This window comes from Lissotriton vulgaris, chromosome 4_1 (genome assembly GCF_964263255.1).
Source record: "Lissotriton vulgaris chromosome 4_1, aLisVul1.2, whole genome shotgun sequence".
Lineage (NCBI taxonomy): Eukaryota > Metazoa > Chordata > Amphibia > Caudata > Salamandridae > Lissotriton > Lissotriton vulgaris.
In genome coordinates, this window is record NC_141691.1 from 524,495,744 (window position 1) to 524,523,217 (window position 27,474).

Consider the following 27,474-nt stretch of genomic DNA (forward strand, 5'->3'; position numbering starts at 1 on the left):
AAATTAATCTTTATTATTATTTTTCACACTAAACTGCAGCAGCATTGTAAAATATCTGGTCCTGAAGAAAGCCGCTGATACATATACTGATCAACAGGCTGAAACATGTCGACCTATTATTAACAGTGGTTTATATCCATACCACTGTGCTGTTACATTTTAATCCTGTCAGGTAGAACACATTAATAAAGTGAATTAGTGACTATCTAGGCCGTTTTAACTCACACCTTTCCTTCACACAGCGCTGCAATAAACCTCACTACAACCCAGTATCACACATATGGGATTACCATCCTACTCCCTAGAAACTCAAAACATCTCTGAGCTCCTTCCTTAAACCTTGAAGTAGTAGCTCCCAGAGGTGACTAGGTTTTCCCCACTGGTAAGGAGGACCCATATGATGAAGCATGTCACCTTCGGGTGAGTGAGGGGTCTTATCCTTAAGGAATGCCTTCCCCTGTGTTATGTACAATAAGTGGAGTTAGGTCCTGGGACATGTGGTTGGTTGGACCATATATATCTAAGAAAAACAAACAAGTACCAACCACACACTTTTTTCAATCCTTCTATTAAAGGAAGAAAACAAACCAATATTACTCTTGGGTGACATATTCAAACTAGGGATGGAAAGTGGGTTTGTGGGTCCCAAAGAAGGTGACTTTCTGATTAAAAAATTTCCAAGAACCCCAATTTTATACTTTCTCCCTAAAATCCACAAAAATCTAAACGAACCCCCAGGACGCCCAATTGTGTCAGGGTGCGGCTCATGTTTAGAGCCCCATGCCAAATATTTTGATTTATTTTTGAAACCCTTTATTTCCAAAGTAAAGTCCTATCTCAAAGATACCACAGATTTTTTAATCAATGTTGAGGGTACTGAGTTTGATTCAACCTCAGAACTGCTAGTGACAATGGACGTTACGTCCGTATATACCCAGATTCCCCAGGACGAGGCACTGGAAGTGATGGAACTGTATCTGGAGGCCCGGGCTAGACCACACCAAGTACCAACTTCATTCATTCTGCAACTAGCTGAGGTAGCCCGGAGAAAGAATTATTTTAGATTCAATGAGCAGTTCTTTATGCAAACCAAAGGAACTGCTATGGGTTGTCCTTACGCATCAGAATTGGCTGTATTGTTTATGGCAGAATATGAAAGGAAGTACATTGATCATAACAACCCCTATATCGCACATATAAAACAATGGTACCGCTACATCGATGACGTGTGGCTCCTGTGGCAGGGGAGCCATACGGAGTTGATGCAGTTCCATATGTGGCTCAATACCAAACATCAGGATATTAAGTTCTCAATAGACTCCAGTGCCACAAAAATGACCTTTCTCGATGTAGAGATTACATGTGCAGAAGGACGACTTAAATCTGCCCTGTATAGGAAAAAGACGGATAAAAACACGATGCTACACCACCAAAGCGCTCATCCAAGAAATCTAAAAGCGAATCTGCCTTACGGACAACTACTCCGTATACGAAGAAATTGTACAGATATTTCAGATTATGAACAACACGCCGAAACTTTCTGCGAAGAACTGAAACACAGAGGTTATCCTCGCAAATTATTTAAACATTCAAATAAGAGGGCACATTTCACACCGAGAGAATGTCTCTTACAGACCACTAAGAAACCTGAATTGGATCGGCTGGTTTGTGTGATCACTTTTGGTCCAGACACTAGTAAAATCAGTATTAAAGAACTGGCACCTATTGGAGAACCTGGAGTGTTCCTTTCCCCGGCCACTCTTTGCATATAAGAAAAACAGAAGCATTGGCCAAATGGTTGTACGAGCAGATATAATGATACCAAAACCAAAAAATGATCTACTCACAAAGTGGGGTTTAAAACCCATAACAGGACATCATAGATGTGGGAACTGTGTGGCATGTGCCAACACAATGGAAGGTGAAGAATTTGCCCATGGTAATGTGAAATGGAAGCACCCGTGTTTTACAAATTGTAAAACTCGAAATGTCATATATGTAATTGTGTGTCGCTGTTCCAAAATCTATATTGGAAAAACTACTCAATAAGTAAATACACGCATGACCCAACACAGATCAAGAATAAAAAATAAAGTTCTAACTGCCACAATGGTTGAGCACTTTGTAGAAAACTGCCATGGAGAAAGTGACTTTAAATGGTCTGTTTTGTTCAGTGTCCAAAACAAAAAATCTTCAGTAGACCCTGAGAGAGTAATACTGCAAAAGGAAGCGTACCTAATATTGAAATTTAATAGTGCGCTTTCAGGCCTGAACACATTGTGTGAAATTTCAAGATTGTAAATACTTTAGGGACAACCCAGTACGGGCGGATGCAGTTGGTATTTGGTTATGAAATTACATCTTTCGCGGTAAATAAGTCCATTCCAAGATGGCCGCTGCACACTAAAACACCCGGCACACGGTTTTCATGTAAACGTGAGAAATACCCGGGCTTCCATTCAAAATGAATCGCTCAATATAAAACATAAAGCCTTTATGTATACAATCACTTTAAATCCACCAATAATGTTTCATAAAAAGCGGCACGATAAGTTTACCCCTTCCAAAATGGCCGACACATAACACATGGCCCTTGCTATATTAACCTGTTCTAAGATCGCCGGATAGCCGTAAGCAGAGGTAAGGGGAGAACAGAACAACCCAGGTTAATGAAAGTCTCAGTTGAAAATTTATAAACACAAACGGACTTCAGTTTCCCAAACAGGTTAAAGGAAACGAGTGCCCCCGCGATTTCCTTTTGGTGCGCGAGGTAAAACGAAAAAACACGCGGAGCACCACTAGAAGAATACAGGTATAGCACCTCGAGTGTGAAAGAGAGTAAGGCTAAAAGATAGTCATTCCGATTGATCTGACAGAGACTCGTTCGTAATTTTCAGATCCAAAGGCAACCATAGAACATTGGAGTACCGCCTCCACACATAGAAACTTGGAAAAGCGGAACGTGCTGATGATACTGTGATATCATAACAGGTATGCTCCACAAGTTTTTAAAAAGTAATAGACTGGTGAATTTCATCACAGGCTCGATAAACACTAAGACGCCTTTGTAAATTCTAGGTCGTCCTTAAAAGTACAGAAAGAGCGCCCTCCCATGAAGAGAATATAATAAAATTCAAGAGTACCGAAATATTAAGAAAGGTATGTCTGGGGAGATAAGGCTTGACAATGTTGGACATAGATACCCTACACAAATAGTGATACATTTATTTTCCACTTTGGGTGCAGGACCAAGACTACGGAAATAAACGCCAAACCTGTAGACCGGCGGCTGCTGGAAAAACAGGTATAAAATAGCGACAGTTTGAAGAGATGGAGACAATAAATCATTAAAAAAGAAGCTAAAATACATTTGTTATTTTTGTACATATTTTCAGATACTTACTAAAAGACAGAGCCCTGAAGAGAACCTATGAACTCAAGTCAACTGGTTCAAAACGCGTAGGCATATAAAATACGACATCAATTGACCTATAGACCAATGAATTTAGATATGGTTTATATTTTTTGAATAATCTTTGATTGTCCACATTTATATGTATTGAATTAAGACTGATATTGAGTGTCACTTTGTCAAGTTTAGACAAGGATCTGTGTACATTAATCAAAAATAAGTAAATATTGTACAGTGTGTATATATATATGTGAATAATGTTTTGTATTTATGTATAAATGTCAAAAATGTTTCGTGTTCCTTTTCATACATAAAAATCTTTTTTGAAAATTGAAAAAATAGAAATTAAAAGGGTAAGAATAAGAAATACCCAACAGACCCAAGAGTAATATTGGTTTGTTTTCTTCCTTTAATAGAAGGATTGAAAAAAGTGTGTGGTTGGTACTTGTTTGTTTTTCCCCTGTGTTATAACACATTTTTGATAGTTGAGAGAGAAACAGGGCTTTTCTTCACACATTGTACACACATGCAAGAGACTGTAGGTGTATGTAGTGGTTTTCACAAGTCTACAGGGATCCCGCTTTCAACTTGGATGCGGACCCTAACCTGGCCTGGGCAAAATTGGAGGAAGCAATCCAGGAATCCCTCAACGCTGTAGCCCCACTTAAAAGGGCAAATATTCAGGAGAGGGTTGCTCCTGCCCCCTGGTACACTGACACCCTCAGAAAGGAGAAGTCCACATGCAGGGCCCTGGAGAGGAGGTGGAGGAAATCAAAGGGTAACACAGATGAACTACGATATTGAAAGGCCCATAAACTTTACCTTAACAGCTGCAATGCAGCAAGAAGGGTTCTTTTGGCTGTACTCATTACAGAGGCGAAAAATTCCTCTAGGGAATTATATAAGATCTTGAAGGAATTCACGAATCCTAAGGTCGAGAATGTGTCACCCTCCGCCACACGGGAACTCTGTGACGACTTAGCCAGGTATTTTATCCAAAAGATCGATCTGATTTATCGGACTTTCAATGTGGAGAAACAGGAACTGGGTGAGGGACAACCAGTTAGAGACCCGCTGCAGGACTTAGTGTCCTTCCCTGGGCTCGATTCCTTCTCGTATGTAACTAAAGAGCAATTAGGATCCTTATTGAGTCGGGTAAAATCAGGCTCGCCATTGGATCCCGTACCACCGGCGATCATGGCAACACTCAGTCCGGTCCTAGCAGGTGCGATCTCCACTATATATAACATCTCATTGGAGACGGACATATTTCCTAATAAGAGGAAAATTGCACGTGTAAAGCCACTGCAAAAAAAGCACTAGCAGACCCATCTGAGTTGCAGAACTATAGACCAATCTCGCTGCTTCCCTGTTGCTCGAAGGTCTTGGAAACTTTGCTGAATCAACAACTTTCCCTCTACCTGGAACACCACAACCTTTTGGATCCCTCGCAGTCCGGCTTCCGTGCATCATATAGCACGGAGACCGCACTGTTGGAGGTGACGGATACCATAAGGATGACACTGGATAGAGGAACCTCAGTGATCCTAGTCCTCCTTTATCTGTCAGCAGCGTTTGACACCATCTCGCACGGGCAGCTGCGGGACAGATTAAGGGGGATTGGGGTGAAGGGAAGGGCTCTGAAGTGGATACAAAGTTTCCTATCAGGCCGTACCCAGAGTATTCAGCTGGACTCATTTGTATCGCAAACCACAGGGATAGGCAGGGGTGTTCCACAGGGATCTGTCCTGAGCCCAACCTTGTTTAATGCATACATGACTCCTTTGGCCGACATCATCAGAGGCTACAGTTTCGTGACCATTTCTTATGCTGACGACACGCAGCTAATTGTCCCCATTGAGGAGGAGTCATGTCAACCCAACTAAAATTTAGAAGCGGCATGTCTAGCATTGCCAGCTGGATGAGGAGGAATTGTTTTTACAACTCAACGCCTCAAAAACAGAGATTCTGCTGTTTGGGAAGGCCAAAGTAATCTAGTCCACTGAATGGTGGACCACTGAGCTGGGCCAAGCCCCCCTCTCTTGGAGTTGGGCCAAGAACCTGGGCGTTAGGATAGACAATAAATCTGTCTATGGAAGAGCAGGTTAAGACTGTGGCCGGTACCTGTTTTGGTACAATGATGATGCTCAGGAAGGTCTTCCCATGGGTCTCTCTGTCATCAAGAAAAATCCTTACCCAGTCACTCCTGGTGAGTAGGCTGGAGTATGGCCACTCGTTGCTGGTGGGGGCTAGGGAAGATCTTCTATCAAGGCTCCAGGTGGTACAGAATACAGCAGCCCGTCTAACCCTCAACAAACAGGCACAGACTCCTTCTGGCCCCCTGCTGAACAAGTTACACTGGCTCCCGATTACAAAGCGAGCAATCTTTAAGATGCCCTGTATAGTCTTTAGATCACTACAAGGGAGTGGTCCGGCTTACTTTAGAAACAAACTCAGCTGGTATCAGCCTGTCCGACAACTTAGATCTGGCAATGCCAACTTGTTGTGTACTCAGAGAATACACAAGGTCAGGATGGGTGGCAGAGCCTTTTCCTATCTGGCATCCAGTCATTGGAACAAATTGCCACAGAACATCAGAGCTTGTAAGGAGCTAACCAGTTTCAAGAAACTTCTAAAGACCTGGCTGTTCTAGTTGCACACGGGCATTAAGTACCTGTTCCTCGAAGTGCCGACAGATCCCTTTGGGGATGATTCGCTTGCGCTCTACAAATCCACAAGTAAAGTAAAGTACATTTCCAAATTCCGCTTCTTAAAAAACAAGCTAAACTCCTATAAGACACGCTGCATCCCCATTTTATTTTTTAGAAAGGAGCAGGGTGTTATCTGCAAACATTAGTATTTTGCGGTTAGTAAGTCTTGGGAGTCGATATCCTTGACGGCAAGAAGATCCTTAATTAGCCTGTTTAGGAAGAGCGAGAAAAGCGTTGGCGCAAGGACACCCCCTTTTCAACCGGGAAAGGAGCTGTTAATTCCCCATGGTTGACAAACCTCACACTAGCAAAAGTTCCCTCGTGGAGGCGTTTGAGCTGTTGGCAAATGTATGGTGGTCCCATGTCAGACAATAGGCCTCACAGCTGGTAGCGATCTACCGTATCAAACGCAGATTTAAGGTCCACGAATGTAAGGTAGAGACTACCTCCCTCCAGTACTATGTTTTTCTCATAGATCAGTTGAAGTCTAAATAACTGATCTATGGTCGAGATTTTGGGTCTGAAGCCTGCTTGTAGGGGAGTTAAAATATTGGAGTCTTCCATCCATTCCTGGAGTCTACCCAATAAAACTTGTGCAAAAGTCTTCTGCGCTACGCCAATGAGGCTAATCGGCCTATAATTTGCCGGTTCTAGAGGGGAATCTTTTTTGTAAATAGGAATCATCTCAGCCCCTGCCCACGTTAGGGGGGGTGACATGCCAATAAGGATAGCATTAAAAAAGGGTCTGAAAGTATGGAGCCTACACTACCTGTTCATGTCTATAAAGGTCACCGGGGATCCTGTCGAGACCAGGAGCTGTGTTAGATGATACTTTTTTCAAGGCCGCTAATACCTCGGTCAATGTGCAAGGAGGTATAACTCCAGGGAAATCAAAAATTTGAGTGCTAGCCATTATCCTTATCTCACTGGATCCATTTTGTGAACTGAAATATAAAGCTTTAAAATGGGCTCGCCAAAGACCTACCTAAACTCCAGAGACACAGAAGAGATATCCACTGCACGGGAGGGAGAGGTACACCCGGAGCCCACTGATGAGGACCCATAGGCAGATGAGAGGGGTGAGGCGAGGTCAAGCCACACCATGGACACAGACACTGGTGGAAGCAGTCAGGACAGCGGCTATTCCATCACTCGACATTGGACGGGGGGGGACAGGGCACACCTGAGGGCGGGGATTCATAAGGTGGTCCTTTAGGCTATCGGTCAGGTCATGCGGCGTGGTCCGCACTACACTCATTGTCCACACACTATTACACATTTGGAGCAGCAACTGGGGAGCTGAAGGGGCGGAATAGGTGTTTGGGGGGAGGGTGGAGGGGAGAAAAAGTAAAAAATGTACTGTTTTGTATACGCATGCACAGAGCGGGTCTACGTCTGCCAACAGAGAAATATCGCCTTTGTTGATTCTTTTCTTGCTGAGCATATGCTTTGTACACTCCTTGCCCTTCTTGTCAATCAGCATCTATGCCAGTTTAAAGTAATGCCGGCCTGAGATGGGTTGTAGGCGGTCAGCTCTGTATGTATTGCATTCTGCTATTTTGAAAATAAATAAATAATTTTAAAAAAATGGGCTCGCCAAACTTCTTCCCCAATGTTTCGCTCGAAGGCAGGCCTACCCTCGGTTTTTCCCGTTTTAACCAGATTCCAGAAGCCTCTTGTATCTTTATCGTCTAAGGTATTCTTGATGGCCTGCCATCTATCAATCTCCCATTCAGATTTGGCGGCTAAAATATATATTTTTTTAAACGCCCTTGCTTCCCTTATACGTTCACTGTTCCTCTCCTTAAGTCTTAACAACAGGGCACTCTTCGCATCCCTACATGCCCTGTTGTACCATGGGTTTTTTCCGATTTGAGGTGGGTTAGGATTTCTACTAGGGAGGTCCGTTCCAATGGGGGAAATTCCTCCAGTAGGACCGGTTTCTTTATTAGGTCAGTTTGAGGTACCAGCTGCAAATCTCCTTCCAGAGGGAAGGAAGTATAAATGGTTTGTATCTTGGCCGAAAAAAATTCTGCTAGCTGGTCACATCGTAGTTGAGGATTATCTGCAGTTTGGGGAGAGGGGGGGGGGGGGGGGGAGCTGGAGGAGTCAAAAGGGATTTATCAATAAGGAGAACTTATTGCGTAGAATTGGCCGCCGATGTAATTTTATCTTGATAGTAGCGACTTTGTACAGATTTTATTTCTGATTTATAGTGTTTAATGGCTTCCCTAGGTTTAGCTTTATTGCTAATTGAGAAGTCTTTTCTCCAATTCCTTTCCAATACTCTGCATTTTTGCTTAAGTTTCCGGAGTCCGGGGGAGTACCAGGAATTTCTGTTAGTGCCGGTTTTGATCAGTGTCTCTTTTTTTGGAAGATGGTGTTGAGCGAGGACTCTAGCTAGCTATCAAATATATCATTAGCAATAATGGGGTTAGGATGAGGTTTTGGTCTTGTGGTGTCCAGTTCAATCTCCCATAAATCCCACGGAAATGTTGACGTAGAACCCATGCTAGCTTTCCCTCACATACAGATGTGCTTGTGATCTTTAATGTATATATACACATCATAATCCTGGGAACATCTTTCCTTGATGTATACATATGTCCTAACAACAGGCAATGAGTTCAGACGCTCAGGTACACCAGTTACCTGGCACAGTCAGAAAATACTAGAATCACTGGATTTTAGTGTATTCTGAAATTTTGATTTACTCACCAGAGAAAAAGAAACAATTGAAAGGCACAATGCCGATCATACAACTACTGAAGGACAAGGCACTCCCTAGAAAAGGATGCTGCCAGCAACTGGAAGAACACTTCATTTGGAGCTTGTCACAGAAAGGTCAACCTGAGGAAAGTCTCACATGGCAAACACCAGATAAATCACCTCAGAGCAAACGCCAAATTATAATTTTAAAAGAGAAGTCTGTTGAGGAAGTTGGTAGTCTGATTCACCTTACCTGCTGTAAGAGCTGCTGACAGACTAACTCCATTATCTATAACCTGAGGTCAGACGTCTCTGGTTTTCTAACAAAGGGGAAGTGACCCAAACTCCCACTACTTGTTCATATAATGCATGATAGTTGTCTTGTCAGTTAAAACTTGGATCTGTCCTTCAGCTCAGACACACACTTCAACCCCAGATCCACACATTAGAATCCCTCCCTGAGTTTCAACCCTTGGAAGGGCGACTGCTTACAGGGGACCTAGGACTTCACAAGATCATACAGGTCTAACAGACACTAACAACACATACACCCACCACACTGGACAAGACAAGGCTTGCATGGCAAGCAGACGTACCTGAACTCACTGACGATGATTGGGCCGAAGCTATCGCCAGCCCCAGGGGTGCGGCGGTGTCCATGTTCTTTCCGCTTATCCAATTAAAATACCTACACCGCGCATATTACACTAGGGTACGTCTATGGCGGATGGGTGTTATTCAGTTCTCTGTGTGCCCGAAGTGTGGTGCCAAATTAGTTTGTGTCTCCATGAGGTGCTGTCATGGGATCTCCCGCTCGATCCCCGCCTTTTCTTATTACACTCCACAGAGGACATAGGGGGGGGGGGAATAGGTATAAGCAACACCTCCTGTTTTTAGCACTCGCAGTGGCTGTGAGAAGTTGGCCTGGTATATAATGCTCACTAATTCTAGTGATCACTTTGTACCATGCCAAGCAACCCTTATGATGATGGTTGTAATTCAACCTTGTAGACCAGTTATCCTAGTGGTAACGTGGACAAAGCAGTCTTAGGCTAAACTCTGAAAGGCATGTGAAGCCAGCTGTTATACCATACACAACCCCCTTGAATACCAAATGAAAGGGACACCACACAGATATATATTGAAAATATATATTGATTTATTAACTATTAAAATCCCCTGGACTCTTTATGAGCACAGAAGCACAAGCGTTAAATCACAAGACAGTTTAAAATACACAAAAGTTGCACAATATGGATGAGCCCTAGGGGCCACCTAAACCATATACTAAGAAAGTGGTATAAGAGATACCTAAAGGAAAGTGAAGAGGCCTAGGGCCTTGGGAATCGCTGGAGCTATTCGAGACTGGAGTTAACTAAGTCGGGAAAGGCCCACGGGACTCGGGTGCAGTGTTCAAAGTGCACGCACTTTGCAATACAAAGTCTATGGTGCGTAAAATGCGCAAAGTTAGAAAGTTAGGAACCTTCCGAGTGACCTACGGAGCTGAAACTTAAAACACAGGCCCTTGGGATGTGTACCAGTGCAGGAGCACCGGCGGAGCTGAGTTACCTCACCCACAGGAAGCGGGTGCACAGGGTCGAAGATGTGTCGGGTTTCGCCACGCTGGTCGATGGTGCTTGGAGCTGAAGATGCTGCAGGCGGCTCGATGAGAAGAGTTCCGGTGGATCCAAGGGTGGATCTGAAGAGTTGAAGACCTGAAAGCAGAGGGGTCAGTGTTCAAAGTCACTAGCCAGTGACTACCGTGGAACCAGAGTGGAACCAGGCGATGTCGGGTGCAAACAGGCGTTGTCGGGTAGCTTCTTTCTGCAGCCACGTGGATACCCGGGGTCGAGGACGTCCAGGAGTCGGTCACGAGCTGTCCCACGTAGGCTTCTCGCTGTTGGCGGTGTCGGCGACCTGATCGGAGCAAACAGGCCTTGGCAAATGCAAGCCACGCAGGAGTTGAAAGATGCTGTTCACTCGGACCAGCAAGGTCAGAGCGAGTGCTCCTTTTCACAGGAGCTTGGGTAGGTCTGGAGCAACCAGACCTGCTGTTTAAATCTTCGGGTTCGTCGCCAAGATGGCCGCTGGCCGCGTGGCTAGTGGCCGGGATGGCGCGTCGAGTGGCACAATGCAAAAGGGCCCCACGCAGATCGTGGAGATGCTGGAGGGCTGATCTTCGGTGCAAGGGCTGCTCGGTGGTGGGGGTTCTCAATCCCCAAAGCACAACGTCGAGGATGCCTCAGAAGCTGCGCAGTCAGCTTGTCGAGTGTCTTTCAAGAGGTCCGGTCCCACGTCGCTCGGTGCCTCCACGGGTCCCTTCTTCGCAGGGACTGTGGATCGGGCTCTGAGAGGTCTGGGAGTCTGGTTCTTGTCGGGCTCTGGGCTCGGTCTCCGGCGGGAGGCGGCGGCAAAGCAGACGTCGAGTCGCTGGTTGGTACCTGTGTTCACAGGGTGGTCACTCCTTGGCCACAAGGGAGATTCTTCTTCAGTCTTCTGTGCAGCAGAATGTCGAAGTCCAGTCTTCTTCTTAGTTTTAAGTTGATTTCGGGATGATCTGCTGTGCAATGGCACTGCTCCCCCTCTTATTCCCAAACTGGGGGTGGATCACCTACTAGGTCCCTCCTCTGGGAGGAACCAGGAAGGGGGGCGGTTACACCCCCTTTCCTTTGTCCAGCTCCGCGCCAGGACTGGGGCTGGAAGGCCCCAGAACCGGTTTGGACTGGCCTATGCACGGGGACACCTTGTGTGCCCCGGGCATGTCTGATTCTTTTCAGTCCTGTCCTACCTAATACACAAAATCCTGTCTGGGGTGGTGCTCGCACCTCCCAAGGCAGGAAACCCTTTGTCCAGGCCACCATCTGCCGAGTTTCGGTCAGCAGCAGGAGGCCAGACTTGTGTCTGTGGTGGCAGCATCCATTTTGTGATGCTGAGGCTCTGGTTAACTTTAACCGGGGTTAAGGCTACACACATGTCGTGTCCCTCTAGAAGGGTGGAATGCTATCCCCGTCGCCAGAACTGGCGAGGGGATAGTATTCCAATTCGTATGACACCTTACTCGACATGTTTTGATAAAGCCAAACCAAAGATAGCATATAACCGCGAGGATTATAATGCACTTAAGAGTATATGGTATGGCAATATCCCGGAACAGCTTAGGGAGTGGTTCCCGACAGCTGCAGACAGGCTCAGCTCATGCTAGAGCACCATCTCACATATTTCCAAGCACTCTGCCTCCAGGATTGATGAGGCCTTCCATAGGAGTGGCTGATAGGAACATATGTGTCCAGTTTAGGGTTAGGCACAGGCATACTGTACCTAAGTAAGAGGTGATTACACCAACTTACCCCAGCTGAGTGATCAGCCAGTTGTGTCAAATATGGAGGCCAGGCCAGGGGTGGCACAATACATGCTGCAGCCCCTGGCAGGCCTTGGCTACACCTATGCCCTGGGTACCTATGGTACACTGTTACAGGGGCCTATAAGGTGAACCAATTCCAATTGTGTTATGCACCTAAGGTACATGGAGTCCATTTTAAGGAGAGAGCAATCAGCCTGGGGCCCTGAATAGCAGGATCCCAGGCCAACTAAGTCAAAAACCAGCTAAACACCAGGCAAAAAGTTTGGGGGTAACCATAGTCAGATATCCACCTTCCTACAGTGGCCAAGAGGAAAATTGCGCAAATGTAAAAGGCAACATCACCCCGAATTTGGGCAAACGGAAAACTGAACTAGACAAATGTATGGGGGCTGAGTTTGCTGTTTCCGAGGACCGAGGATGCCCAGCAAAACAATGCAAAATCTGGACTAGATGGGCGGACTATCGTGGTATCGACCTTCCCCCCCCCCGCTCGAGTTGGACCCCTGAAACTGTTTCGCTGTGGGGTTTTTTCTTTTATGCATTGGTATATCCCAATTGAGAATTGAGAAAAATGTGTATGCATATCTTTAATGTGGCACCCTATGACGTTTGCACTGCTTGTACTAATATGGAGACTGGAACCTCTTTGTAAGTTCTTAGTTTATGAAACCTACATGTTTCATAGGTATTGTTATATATTAGAAATATGGTTATTGATACAACTTCAAATTACATCTCCTTGGCCAGTGACGTGCTGCGACCCCTACATTTAGCAAAATAACCTAATAAAAAAAGTGTTTAAAAAAAATAATACCTTGGGTCTGCTTCACCTGAATGTGTTGGGACAAGGATCTTCACTGCCAACTTAACTGTTGCCATTTCTAGAAGACTTATACAGGACAGGCTCTCAGCTGGTCGACAGAACGCTAAAAGTTAAATCCCCTAGATGTGGCCCAGAACTGTGTACATGGGTATTTGCTGTCAGAGTGAGCTTGAGCTATAGGCACTGTGAAGGATCTTTCTCGAGAAGACCACAAAGAACCATCCACCGATTCATGTACTCCTTGAAGACCACTGCCACCTGTTGAGGTGAACTGGCCCTTGGAAAGGTCAGTTTAGGAAGAGGTTTGAGCACAGGAATGTATGCTGGATACTAAGACACGTTTTTGACGTATTCTAAGGAGGGAAGAGGACGGAGTGCTTTCATTTTAGGTCTTACAAGGAGAGCACCTCAGAGGGTGGGTGATGGTCTGGACCTGGGGATTTGGAATTCCTCAAGGGGATTCCATCATCAATTTGCTCGCCAAACAAAAAGGGGAATGTATGTTGCTATTGAGACAACAATAATCAGTTAAATCAAGAAAAGAGATGCAGATTATTCCACACGGCCATTCAGCAAAAGTGTATGGATAAATATCAAATTCACATACATCAATGGCATAACAAAGGCACAACAATGTGCTGTTCAAATATAATTTGCAAAATTAAATAAACATACTTACTGTGACAAGAGATTGGGTAAATCACAAGATCCATTTTTGAAGCTTAACTCCCCAGACAAAATTCCTACAACAATAATACAACCAATTGCTTTAATCATCAGTTTTCAAGCTGCAATGTTTTGTTCATTCTAAGTAATAAGAAATATTTTATTTATGGCTACCTCTTCTCCATAAATGGAAAGACAGTATTCAATTAGGCTCTGTATACCTTTGCATCCGTCAAACAACAACATACCGAATTTAACATTATCAACGTTTTCTTACAAATGCATCTGTTTTCAAGGTGGCAGCAATTCATATTACAACACGTCAAAACAACAGATAAAACAAGCATTGGCATAGCCAATAGGTCTCGCCTTTGGGACCTTATAAGTGTTTAGCCATGCAACAGTTCATGTTGTTGCAACAAGGATATTGTTCTGCATAACTAAATTATAATAAGGTCCCAAAAGCGAGACCTATTGACTATGCCAATGCTTGTTGATCTTATGAGTGTGTAGCCATGCAGCACATTATCCGGGTTGCTGTGCCGCTGCTGAAAAGAAAGTTGTTGATTGCACATAGTACACTATGGCAGATTGATAACGTCCTCCTTCAGGGCAAAACTTTGCATCTTTGCGATTCTCCAGAAGCTTGAGTCTCTGAATGGGACTTCAAATCTGTGTGTTAAAGGGTCCTAGAAAAACAGTCATGGTGTGTTGCTTCAGAAGGTGTGGGGGCGGAGCTGGCTCAAGACCAAGATGGAGGCTTGAGTCTCGAGCTCCGCAAAGCTGGTAAAAGATCCTTAACAAATCCTGAGCCCTGAAGCAGATGGGGACATAAATTTGCAGCGGATGGGCTGAGGGACGCAGCCCCTCCGATCGCGCAACAGTGAGGAGAGATCGGCGCTGAGACCGGCTCGTGGGGAGACACCTCGGAGCGTGGCTGGGCCCAGAAGCACCGTCCTGGATTTGGAGACCTGCCCCGAGACTTTGCCCTGCGTGCGGCTGGGCCCTACGCTGGTGACCCGGGGAAGCGGAGATCCTTTGCGGAGCGGGCGGAACAGGGTACTCGCCTGTTTGGTCGACGGCGGTGCCTGGTACAGAGCCCCTGCGGAGTTAACCCTGCGCAGCCTGAGACTCGACTGCGGAGGGGGAGACGGGACACGGCGGAGGCCCAGCTCCGTGCACGAGAGGGAGGAGATCGGCTTCGCGGGAGGTGCTGTAACTCCCCGAGGCCTGAGAGGAGTATACTGGCTCATGAGAAATTGCCCTGCAGCCATTTCTGTGCCCCCACCTAAAGACAGAGCTATACAGGATAGGGGCTACTCCCCGGTTTTGCGGCCGACTCAGAGCCACTGGTCCTGTAACTTGCAGTGCGGCCTGATCCTAGGGAAAGACTGGCTGACCGATCCCGAGTAGTCCTACATAGAGGCGACGATGCAGGTGGGGAGCGCGTGAGTGCTGCACTAGGGGCCACAGGAAGCGACAGGTGAACCTAGAGTGGTGGTTCACAGAGGCCCCGGGGGAAGACACCTGTGAGAAGGGCCCTAGATGTGGAGCCAGATAGAGCTGTTTATGTACAGCTGAGCACCTAGTGAGCGGCGCCACTTACCAGAAGTGTGCACGGGACCAATTACTGAGGCGACGCCTGGTCCGCTACTCGAAACCCCAAATTGCTTGGAGAGACCGGCGGAGAGTGGGGCGCGTATGAGCTTGGAACTTAGAAGCGGTGGCAAGATGGGGAAACCAAACCGCGTCCAGTCCAAACTCCCATTTGCGCAGAAGTGTGCAAAATCACAAGACAAGGCGACCGAGGACGGTAGCAGGTCCTCCTCTCCGGTGGGACCGGACCAGGACATTAAAAACCTCTTGAGGTCCATGGAGAAGGGGCTACAGGAAGGTATATCGTCGCTGGGGGCCAAGATGGACGCAATGACATACAGGCTGGACAGAATGGGTGCACGACTTGACAAACATGCGGAACGCCTGGACATGTTTGAGAGGAGGATCACGGCGGTAGAGGAGGCGCAACCCACCATCGACGCTAGTCATAAACAACTGGGAAGGGTGATACAGCTGCTTCAGGATAAGACCGAAGACTTGGAGGCGCGTTCTAGGCGCTGTACGCATCGTAGGACTTCCTGAAACAACCCACATTGGTAAGATGGACCCATTCATAGTGCGGCTACTAACGACCTAGTTGGGAGCAGAGGTCTTCTCCAACATGTTCATCATTGAGAGGGCGCACCGCTCGCTGGCGCCGCGACCGAAACCTGGGGCCCCGCCGCGACCGTTAATCCCAAAGTTCCTTAACTATAGGGACAGAGATGCGGGCCCTACGAGTACCCGAGAAAACCAGACGCTAACACACGAAGGCTCAAACATCTCCCTGTACCCAGACTTTACTGCCAAAGTTCAGGAGGCGAGGAAACACTTTCTGCCTATGAAGAAACAGCTGCGGGACCAAGGTCTGGAATATGCGATGCTCTACCCGGCAAAGCTAAAGGTCAACAGAAACGGTCAGTCGCACATCTTCACAGACCCAAGAGCGTTGGAGAAGGCGCTGAAGGACTGGGCGAGAGGGCAGAGGAAAGCCCCGGACCTTGAATCAACTGACGGTGCCTGCGGCGGTGGCATGGAAGATCAGGAATGAGTGACTAGGAGTGCAGGTACTGTCCTAGGTTATTGTGGGGGCGGAGATTGGAGCACCTGATGATCAGAGAGAACAATAGGTTAGGCGCTACCTATGTTGGGAATAACCCATGGTGCGGACAGGACAGATAGTTGCCAGCTCGAGGTGACGAGGCGAGTGTCAAGCACTGAGATTGTATTGTGCCATTGGCCGCTGGACTTGAGCAACCTCCACCCGCATGTGGTGACACTGAGGGGGCGAGAGTTAGTCAGGAGGGGGGGGGGGGATGGGTTGGCATGGGATTTGGATGTATCGCGACCTAGTTGGCGGTGGTCCGCTATGGGTGGGGTCGGGTGTTGGACTTGGGGAGGAGTGGGGGTTCCATTGGTTTTGTTTTTTGATGCCAGAACTTGCAGAATTACAGTTAATCTTGCTAACAGTGAACACGATGGTCCAGTATGGTATGTTGCATTGGTTTATGTAAATGGCGCCTGATGACTCAGAGGTGGATACTCGAAAGGAGGCACTTAGGGCAGTAACTTGGAATGTCCGAGGGCTGAACGATTTTAGGAAACTGCGAAAGTTTTGAACTATTTGCAGAGACAACACATAGATTTAGCTTTGTTGCAAGAGACGCACCTGCCCAAAAACAGCCCACGGTTGCAGGTTTAAGGCCTGAAAGGCCAGAATAACGCAACAGGCTTCACAACAGATGCGCGAGGTGTACTGACCTGGGTGAACCCGAAATCAGAATACACTTTGCGACAGTTATGTGCTGACCCAGGGGGCCGGTACGTCCTATCACAATGCACGGGCAGGGGGATGAACATGCTGGTGGTCAATATATATGGTCCCAACTTTGACAGCCCTGAATTCTACCGGCGTCTGGACGCAGTGGTACAGGACTTTCCTGGCCTCCAAGTTGTATGGGGCGGGGATTTCAATATGACCAGATGCCCGGAGCTGGATAGATCGAGTGGCCAGGACAGAAGACAGGCTCTCGCAGCCAGGGAACTGGATGGGTTATTAATTAGCGAGGACCTCACGGATGTGTGCCGTAGCTTTAACCCAGGACAAGGGGTTTTCACGCATTACTTTCATAACATTCACACACGCATAGATTATTGGCTGGCCTCCTCACAACTTCTCCCCCTGGTGCGCACCTGTCAGGTGCTCCCGCGAACTCTCTCCAACCATTCCTCGGTCCTGCTGACACTCACAACTCCACAGAGGATAATCCCCCATTTACATGGAGATTCCCGACTTACTCGCTACAAGACATACAATTTAGAGAGGACCTGTCCTACACGAACCGATAGAGACATATTTCGATATCAACATTGGATCGGTAGACAGTTTCTCTAGGGTTTGGGAAGCATTTAAGGTTTACATTAGGGGAGGGGTAATTAGTAAACACAGGGGGGTGCTCCGATCCATCCGACAACGGATGATATCCCTGGAGCGGCAGGTGGTGGACTGTGAGGGGCGACTGCTAGGTAGTGATTCCGATGACACACGAAAAGAGTTCCGGGAGCTGGTTGCGGAATATCAGGCGGAGGCATACGCAGAAATGAAACATCTAGGAAAATATGCACCAGCTAGAGTGTATGGGGAGCGGGATAGGCCGGGCGCGGTACTGGCCTACTTGGTTAAGCAGCAGAGACGTAAAATAATGGTTACGGCCATAAAGTCGAAGGAGGGGGGTCTACTTACGGCTGAGGAGGAGATAGTTGATAGATTATGGGGCTACTACTGGGAGCTTTATGAGGCGCGGGGGTCGGGCAGTGAAGTAGATATCCAGGACTACCTGAAGCACATTAAAATCCCGTTTTTATCGGATGTACACAGAGTATTCCTAATGCTCCCAATAGAATATGACGAGATTCGTGAGGCCCTGAGTGGGATGAGAGCGGGGAGCACCCCGGGGTCGGATGGCCTCACGGTGGGGTTTTATAAGGCGTTCTTGGACTTGCTGCTGCCACATCTATCTGCATTATTTGCGGATATGAGAGAGGCGGGTGTGATGTCGCTTCAATGAGAGGCACTGATTGTGGTCACCCCGAAGCCGGAGAAAAATGTAGCTCCTATAGGACACTGTCGCTCTTGAACGTGGACACCAAAATATATGCGAAAGTACTAGCGACTAGATTGGCCCTGCTAACCCCGGAATTGGTGGCACTGGAACAGGCAGGCTTTGTGATGGGTCGGAACATTAGATACAACCTAAGGACTGTGTTTGGTGCTCTCTAGCACACCTCTCAGGACCGAAAGGCGATAGCAGTGTTTTTAGATATGGAGAAGGCCTTCGACTCGGTGGAGTGGCCTTTCATCATGAGAGTGGTGCTAACGAGGCTTGGACAAGGCCAGGGGTTCTTACAGATGATGGCGGCTCTGTACTCAGATTTGACAGCCCGTATGCGCCTGGGAAATCGTGTGACGGATCCGATCTTCATTCGGAGAGGCACTCGTCAGGGGTGCCCCTTGTCGCCCACACTCTGCGCGCTGGTAGAGGAACTGCTGGCTTGTGCGATGCGCGAGTACCATAGTCACAGAGGGCTGAATTTTCTCAATTATCGCTTGATCATCTCAACCTAAGCAGATGATACTCTTCTGTATGTCCGGGAGCCAGAGCAAAACCTGGCGACACTCTTGCGAGAGGTGGTGCGGTTTGGGGCTCTTTCGGGGTTGACGGTCAACTGGAATAAATCCATCACGTTCCCTCTGACCCCGGCTATGGAGCAATTTGAGATGGAGTATCCCTTGAGGTGGACCACTGATTCGGTGCGTTATCTGGAGATACAGCTACCCACGGACCCAGACGTAGATATGCGAGAGAACTATGAGACTGCCATGGCGCAACTAGAAGACAATGTCAATGTCTGGATGGGTCTCCCGCTCTCGCTGATAGATAGAATATCGATCATGAAAATGATCGTATTGCCTAGATTGCTGTATTTCTTCACTAACATACCTACCTATGGTTTTGCCGAAATGTTTCTTCAGTCGCCTTAAATCCTTGATGATAAAGCTAGCATGGGCGGGGAAGCAAGCTAGGGTGCAGCGGAATGTCCTGGTGTTGCCATACCACCTTGGAGGTCTAGAAGCTCTGGACTTTGAGCTATACTTCCGAGTGGCGCAGGGCGCGCATATTCACAGCTGGATACATGACAAGGAGAATACACCGTTTGTTCAGCTTGAGAGGCTCTACTCGGCTCCTAAGCCATTGCCAGCTATAATATTTGATCCGGTTATCAGGCGTACGGGATTGCTAGATTCATTAAACTCGCCCAGGCACGCATGGCAGGTTCTGCTGCAATACTACAGCGGGGTGATTCTGTATTCCCAACTGATGCCTATTGATTGGATGGCTTGGCTTTCGCCGTGCTCGGAAAAAGGTGTTGTCTCTGCCCTGAACGACCTGGGCATAACTACGGCTGGCGATATGTTCGAGGGGGGGGGGGGGGGGGGGGGGGGGAGGGGGGGGCTTAAATCTTTTGCTGACATGCTTACACCAGAAACTGCGCCCACTGGACTACAGCGCTTCCAATTTCACAGAGTTAGAGGGGCCTGGCGAGAGCAACTGGGTGATGACTTACTGGAACCAGCAGAATAGTTGGAACTCACGCATGTGATTAAAATAACCTCCCCCCCAAAAAATGGTTTCCACCCTGTATAGGATGACCATAACAGGCAGAGCGACAGGGTATAGTAAGGCACGCCTTGAGTGGCAACGTGACTTGGGGATGGCAGTTGACAATGACATGTGGAGCTACTGTTGCAGAAACACGAGGCGTATTTCCCTGAATGGGAGACACCGATTGATACATTTTACATTTATTGAATTGAACTGAAATGAATAAAAACTTATATTGCGCGACTTTGCCAATAGGCATCAAGGCGCCTATAAAGAGATCAAAAAAGGCAGTCCAATAACTAAGGGTAAGCTTTGACAAAAAGCCAAGTCTTCAGGGCCTTTCTGAAGGACTGCATCAATGGCAGAGTCCTAATGTCACAAGGTACAGAATTCCACAATCTAGGGGCAAGGCTAGAAAAGGCTCTGCCTCCTCACTTGGCTCTTCGTACTCGGGGAACCAGAAGAAGAGACTTCTTTGAGGAACAAAGGTTTCTGGAAGGAGCATAGGGAATCAACAGATCTTTTATTCCTCCTGTCTCTTTTCTGGTCAGGGCCCCATATACCAAGCAGAGGACCTTGAAGGGGATCCTGGCTTCAATTGGAAGCCAGTGCAAGGATTTCCTGGCAGCAGTAGCTGACGACCTCCTGGGCAGGTCTAAAACAAACTTAGCCGCAGCATTCTGCACAATCTGCAGTCGCTGTAGCAAGCACTTGTTTATTCCCGCATATAAGGCATTGCAATAATCAAGCCGAGAGGCTATCAATGCAACCGCAATTTGCTTATGGACTTGTGTGGACAAATAGTGCTTGATCTTCCACAAGATCTTGAGGGTGCCCCAACAAGTAGAGATTGTCCTATTGACTTGATGACCCATCGCAAGGGCCGGATCGATCATGACCCCCAAGTTTCGTGCTAGTAGGGTAGGCGCTGGGCAAGTCCCCAGAGATGTAGGCCACCATTCCGTCGACCAGATGTCATCCTTCCCGCCGAACAAGAGGATCTCCGTCTTCTCGCCGTTTAGCCTCAATGAATTGTCAATCATCCATTGAGCAACTGTCTCCATACAGTGTCTAAAATTGGAGGCAGAAGAGCTGACAGACTGGGCGAGAGAAAACAAGATCTGGTTGTCATCTGCGTAGGAGACTACCTCCATCCCGAATGATCTAATAAGCCTGGCCAGAAGGGTCACATAGATGTTAAATAGGGTCGGGCTTAACGCCGACCCCTGTGGGACCCCATACTTAACCGGCAGGGATGGAGATAGGAACTCCCCCAGCTTCACTCTCTGTTCCCTCTGGCCCAGGAAGGAGGCCAAGAGACTAAGGGCAGGCCCCTCCACCCCTATCTCCCTCAGTCGGGATGTTAGCACGAAGGGAGATGGGGTATCAAACGCAGCCATGAGATCTAGCAGGATCAGCAGAGTGCTCGTGCCCTTATCAACTGTGGTGCGAATGTTATCAAGCACCACAGTAAGGGCCGACTCAGTGCTGTGTCCCTTCCGAAAACTGTGCTGCGAATGATCTAGGTGACCAGAGGCTTCCAGAAAGGATGCAAGATGCTGGTTAAGGTGGGTTTCCAGCATCTTTCCTGGGGCAGGGAGCAACGAAATGGGGCGAAAGTTTGAAAACCTCCGGGTCTAGGGTAGGCTTTTTCAGGAGGGGTTTGACCACCGCTCTCTTCCATTGTAAAGGAAAAATGCCATCCCGCATTGCCCTCTTCATGATCTCCAATAAGGAGGGCAGGAGGGTATCCTTACACTGCTTAAGGAGTTTGAGGGGGCAAGGGTCGAGAGGAGAACCCGACCTAGTCTTGGCCAGGAGGGCATCCAATTCCTGCAGAGAAAGGGGGGGAAGTTAGACAGATGGACCGTAGTAACGGGTCTCACAGATACTTGAGAGGGAAAAGCCTGAAATGTAGTAGCCTGAATGGTGGGAGAAAATATTGAGGCCCTTTGTAGCTCTAAGTCCGAGACAATATCAGCAATATCGTCACACAGCTTCTGAGTGCAGGTGACGGGGTCCGGGGTCTGCAGGGTGGTCAACGAATCCACAATCTTGAATAGTTCTCTCGGCGAAATAAGGGCAGCGGTGAGATTCGAGAAGTACTCCTGTTTAACTTTTATCACCTCAGCCTTATATTCCCTCAGAAGAGTTTTGTGGGTTTTCCTATCCTGTATGTTCCAACTATCCCTCCAAAGTCGTTCCTGCTTCCTGCAGCCCTGTCTTAGATGTCTCAACGACTCCGAGTACCAGGGGGCCGACGGCCTTTTTCTGGCCGAGTAGCGTATGGAGGCTGGTGCTAATTCATCCATGGCCACTGTGATGGCGCTTTCCAGCTTCCTCACCGCTGAGCCCACATCCTCCTCCAAAGAGATCGCCGTGGTGGGAATAAGGGGGGACAATAGGGCGTCAGTTATCCTCTTCAGGTTTCGCCTGGATTCCATTTTGCAAGGGCCGTTCGGGATATTATTTATAGGAGTAGTATCCAGTTTCAAGGGGACTGCAGAATGATCTGACAAGGTGAGCGGGATAGGGGCTTCTGTGGTCAACCGACTATCATTTGAAAAAACCCCATCTAATGTATGGCCCGCCTGGTGAGTGGGGCCCTTAACTAGTTGCTGTAGGCCACAGGCCGATAGGGTATCTAGGAGAGAGAGAGGGTTTCTTTCACCTCTAGATTTTCAAGATGGAAATTCAGGTCTCCCAAAACGGTGACATGGTCACAACCAAAATAAGGTTCTAAAATACTAAGCAAATCCTGTCCAAAGTCTACTCTGGACCCAGGAGGTCTGTATATGAGAATGCCCACAAATGGAACAGCATATCAAGAATTTATAGAAAAATATAAAGCCTGAAAGGAGTCGCGAGGGGCTGATAGAGGGGTAATGCAACACGAGTGAGAGTCCCTATACAGGATGGCCAGCCCCCCACCTATACGACCCACTCTATCCTGCCCAACTAGGGTGTAGCCTTCTGGCACAGCCTCTACTAAGTCAGGTCCCAAAGATTCCTGAGCCCATGTTTCTGTGATGAAGACCCAAGAGGGTCTTCTATCCAAAATGAAATCTTTAAAGGAGACATTATTCTTAATCAGGGATCTCGCATTGATCAAGAAACCATGGTCCATACTTATGCTAGTGGAGAGTTGGCCTGTAAAGCCTACCTTCAAGGATTCAGGAGATATCACAGCTCCAGTGGGGCGTGACCTGGAACACCTACAGACAGGCGAATCTTGGAGGGCCTCGGGGGTAAATGAGTAGAGGCACGGTATCCGGAAAGGTTTAAATTTCCATAGGAACTGATGTGAGTACCTAAGGCGGCCGCTGCCACTGCCTGTGGAACAGGGCGCCCCTCGTCCAGCTCGTCCTTAGCGCGGACGGGCTGGACTCTGGTGTGACTCTGGCGTTACTACGACACACACGCCGTGCGCATGCATGTGAAGAATTAAATAGTCCTCTAGCCAGTCAACTTGACTGCTAGAGCGCTAACCGCAATGGCGTTCAGCCGCCGTCCTCTTCCGACCCCCCAAGATGGCAAGGAGACTCCGAGGGAGCGCGCAAGGTGAGCCGCCAAAACCACAATGTGGGACACAATTACAGTGCAAGTATGTGGGGGAAGTTTAAAAACAAGGGTAAGCAGTAAAATATATTCAAATCAAAACTAGACAAAACGCGGAATTGAAATATCGAGCAGCGCTAGATTGTCACAGCGTTACTCGCAGTAAAGGGTTGCCTTGTCAAGACTGACCTCGTCTATTACTCCGCCTTATGTAAGCTTTTCGGTTTCCTCTAGCCAGTCAACCTGACTGCTAGAGCGCTAACCGCAATGGCGTTCGGCCGCCGTCCTCTTCTGACCCCCCAAGATGGCGAGGAGACTCCGAGGGAGAGCGCAAGGTGAGCCGCCAAAACCACAATGTGGGACACAATTACAGTGAAAGTATATGGGGGAAGTTTAAAAACAAGGGTAAGGGGGGCGTGGCCAAGATGGCGGGGTGAGCGGATGCTTCCTCCCGCAGCTCCTCCGGCCCGACTAAGCTCGAGCCCTTTTCTTACGCTTTTCTCCCCCCGCTGATGCTCAGCGTGTGAGAGGAGTGTGGCGGAGTACCTGGCGCGCACGTTGATGTCGCTTTGGCCCTAATCGCCTCGGGAAAGGCACCCCAAAAGACCGATCACAGATCGAGGAACGACGGAGAGCCTGGGAGGCGGAGCGAATCGGAGTGCTGTCCAGGCGCCTCGGCTGGGCCTGGTGCTGAAAGCTGACGATCCGGAGGGAGTCTGACCCGTCACGCGACGGAGGATAAAGGAGCCCTGCGGGCGGGGACCCGGCGGCACGGAGGACTTTGGCCGTGTGCTTAGGCGCCCAGACTTGTGACGGCGACACACTGCACTGTGTGGGCCCCGGTCCCGTGAGCGAAGTACAGCGGACTCAATGCTGGGGTCGGACCATTTGGGCCCTTTTGTGTGACTGTGTGAAATTGGCTGTGGAACTTCTCAGATTGCTGTGTTTCTGAGGGGCCCCGGTGGTGTCGCCGGGCTTGGCCGTTCTGCCCTGCCCCGCCCTGCCGCCATTTTGTCCCCGAGGGATCGGTGTTGGCGGCCTCCACTGGTGCCCTTTGCTGGCGGATGTCTGTGCCCGCCTCCGCTGCCGGGCTAACTCTCTGTGGGACGTGCTGAAGGGAGGCCCCCTACTATAGCTCTCAATTGCCGTCTCGGCTGGGCGCCCATGGCTGGCGGTGCCCGGACTGATCCGCCATTTTGTCGCTTGTGACGCAGCGCCTCTGCTCGCAGGGATATCCCCACATCGGGCGCTAGCCGGCGACTGGGCGTTCCTGAGGCGGCTGGACCTGAGCCCACTCATCGATTGAAGCTATTGCGATGACTGGAAGAGGCGGTTCGAGGAAGGGGGACCGCACCCTGCCGGACATGCTTGGCAGGGCCCAGCAACTGCGGGACAGAACACAGCCGTCGCCGGGGTCTTCCCGGGCCTCGACGGATGCGACTGGGGGGGGAGCCACCGGTCACGAGGTCCTTTATGGAGGAACTGTTTAGCTCTCTCAAAGAAGACTTTCAGACGCTGAAACGGGAAGTGGCCAGTGAGGTCCGTGAAGTGCGTAGGGAAGTGGAGGGCCTCGGCGAGCGAGTTGAGACGGTGGAGACGGCGGCCCAGCGCCGGGATGAAGAGATAGTCCATCTTCAACAGGACGTTCTCCGCCTCCGGGAGCAGTGTGTTGAGCTCCAGGCCCACTCTGAGGACCTTGAGAACAGGTCCCGGAGGAATAACATCCGGGTGCGTGGTGTGCCATCCACGGACGAAGGGACCGACTTAGTGGGCTATCTGCAAGACCTGTTCCGAGAGATCCTGGGGGAAGCTGCGGACTTCCCTATTCGCATTGATAGGGCACACAGGGTTGGCCGACAGCGCCAGTCATCGGCGCCCCCACCGGACATTATGGCTTTCCTGCCCGACTTCCCGTTGAAGGAACGCATCATGACTGAGGCCCGCAGGAAACAACCCCTGACTTTCCGGGAGCGGCCTATAGCGCTTTATCAGGACCTGTCCGCCATCACGCTGCAGAAGCGCAGGTCCTTCAGGATTGCCACTGACTTTCTGCGTGAACACGAGACACCGTACTCCTGGGGACATCCCTTCCGCCTGATCTTCCGGTGGAATGGGGTGCTGCATCAGCTACGCTCCTTGCAAGACATTTGTGGGGTCCTGGGGCTTACGGCAGCGGAGGAGGAAGGAGCTACACCGTCATGGAGGCGCTCAGAGAGACGGAGCCGGCGGAGGTCGACGAGGAGACAATCGGCGGCTAGCGCAGGGCGCCCTGATTCCCCTACTATCAGGGCGGACATGGCCGACGCTTTGAGGGCGGCAGCCAGGGACTCGGCCGGCTTCACCGGCGTGGCCATGACGGCCTAACACTCACTCCGGGGGGAGATGCTCTCAGCTTCTTCGATGCTGGGTTTGGGGCGGGGGGGTCGGGAGGGAGCGGATGGAGGTGAGTGGCTGAACGTCCACTTTGCTTTTTTCTACGGACTAGCCTGTTTTGGGGCTTGACTGAGACAATGGGGTGTTTAAGTTTGCATTTGGCTAGTTGCCACGGGTGTGTTTTGGGAGGGTGTAAGGGTTGTTTTGGTGTTGGGGAAGTCCCGTCCGATGTTGTCCGTGCCCACGCTTGGCCTGTTTTGGCTTTTCCCGCGCAACTGCCCCGCGCGCCCCACCCGCTGATCCCTTGCCCACTGCACAGCGTTCCTGATCCCCGGGAGGAATGTCGTCCCTAAAGGTAGTGACCCTTAATGTTAAGGGTCTGAATAACCCTGTGAAGCGCAGAGCGATCTTATCTTTGCTGGAGGGGACACAGGCGGACATATGCCTTCTGCAGGAGACCCACTTATTGTCCCGGGATTGCCATAGGCTGCGCTCTGCTAAGTTCCCCACCCAGTTCTTCTCCTCGGCAGCGACCAAGACCGCGGGGGTAGCCATTCTTCTAGCGAGCTCCTTTAGGGGGGAGGTTTTGTATAAGTATGCTGAACAGAAGGGGAGGCTTCTTGCATATCGCATGCGCTTAGGGGGAATAGCGTTCACGGTTGGCTCAGTTTATAGCCCAAATGACTACCAAGAACGTTTCTTGGACTCCGTGTTGGTGGACGTCACTGCCTCTCCCGACCGCCATGTCATCTTGGGGGGAGACCTTAATATTGTCTTCGATTCTGTGATGGACAGGTCGGCGCAGCGCTCTCCGCAGACGGGGGAACTTTCCCAGGCTGTGAAGGCCCGGATTGCGGAAATGGACTTGCACGACCTTTGGCGCTCCATGCACCCCACTGATAAGGACTACTCTCACTTTTCACATGCGCACCGCACCTATTCGCGGCTGGACTATCTCCTGGTGAGTGGACCGATGCGCGCTGCCGCCACAGCGGCGGACATTGGGGTCCTGACTCTGTCTGACCATGCACCAGTCGCTGGCGTTTTCAAGTGGCCGGCGGCCTCTCCCTCTCGGGGGGTGTGGCGCCTTCGTGATACCCTTTTACACAAAAAGTCTGTAGTGAAACGCATTGGGGAGGTCATACAGGATTATTTGACTCACAATAGCAACACCGACACTTCCCAAGCGACGCAGTGGGCGGCATTGAAGGTGGTCCTTCGGGGGGAATTTATTTCCATCTCCTCAGCCGAAAATAGGGAGCGGCAACGGAAAAGGGACGAGCTGACCGTTCAGGTCCGGGAGCTTGAGCAGGTCCACCGCCGCACAGGGGCTCCAAGGGTGTGGAGGCAGTTGAAGGCTGCGAGGAAACTCCTGTCGGCACTGGATCTTGATAGGGCGGAGTATGCCGCCTTGCGCTTGAAGCATGCCTTCTACACAGGGGGGGACAAATGTGGTAAGCTCCTGGCACACCGGCTCCGGGTCGCGCAGCAGCGTAGCGTCGTGAAGGAACTGGTGGGTACGGATGGGGTGGTCGTTTCCGGTGACGCAGAGGTAGCGGAAACCTTCCGCAGCTTCTACGAGACGCTGTATGCTGAGGAGC

The 27,474-nt window shown here is 49.3% G+C and overlaps 1 protein-coding gene across 1 annotated transcript in view; it reads right to left on the minus strand.

Annotated features, from left to right (window-relative positions):
• LOC147721188 (protein AF-10-like) overlaps positions 1 to 27,474 on the minus strand; it is a 1,319,715-nt gene that overhangs the window by 331,570 nt on the left and 960,671 nt on the right. The window contains exon 10 of the mRNA XM_086966803.1: positions 13,696 to 13,759. Within this exon, the coding sequence (XP_086822929.1) occupies positions 13,696 to 13,759 (64 nt within the window). The remainder of the gene's footprint in view (positions 1 to 13,695; positions 13,760 to 27,474) is intronic.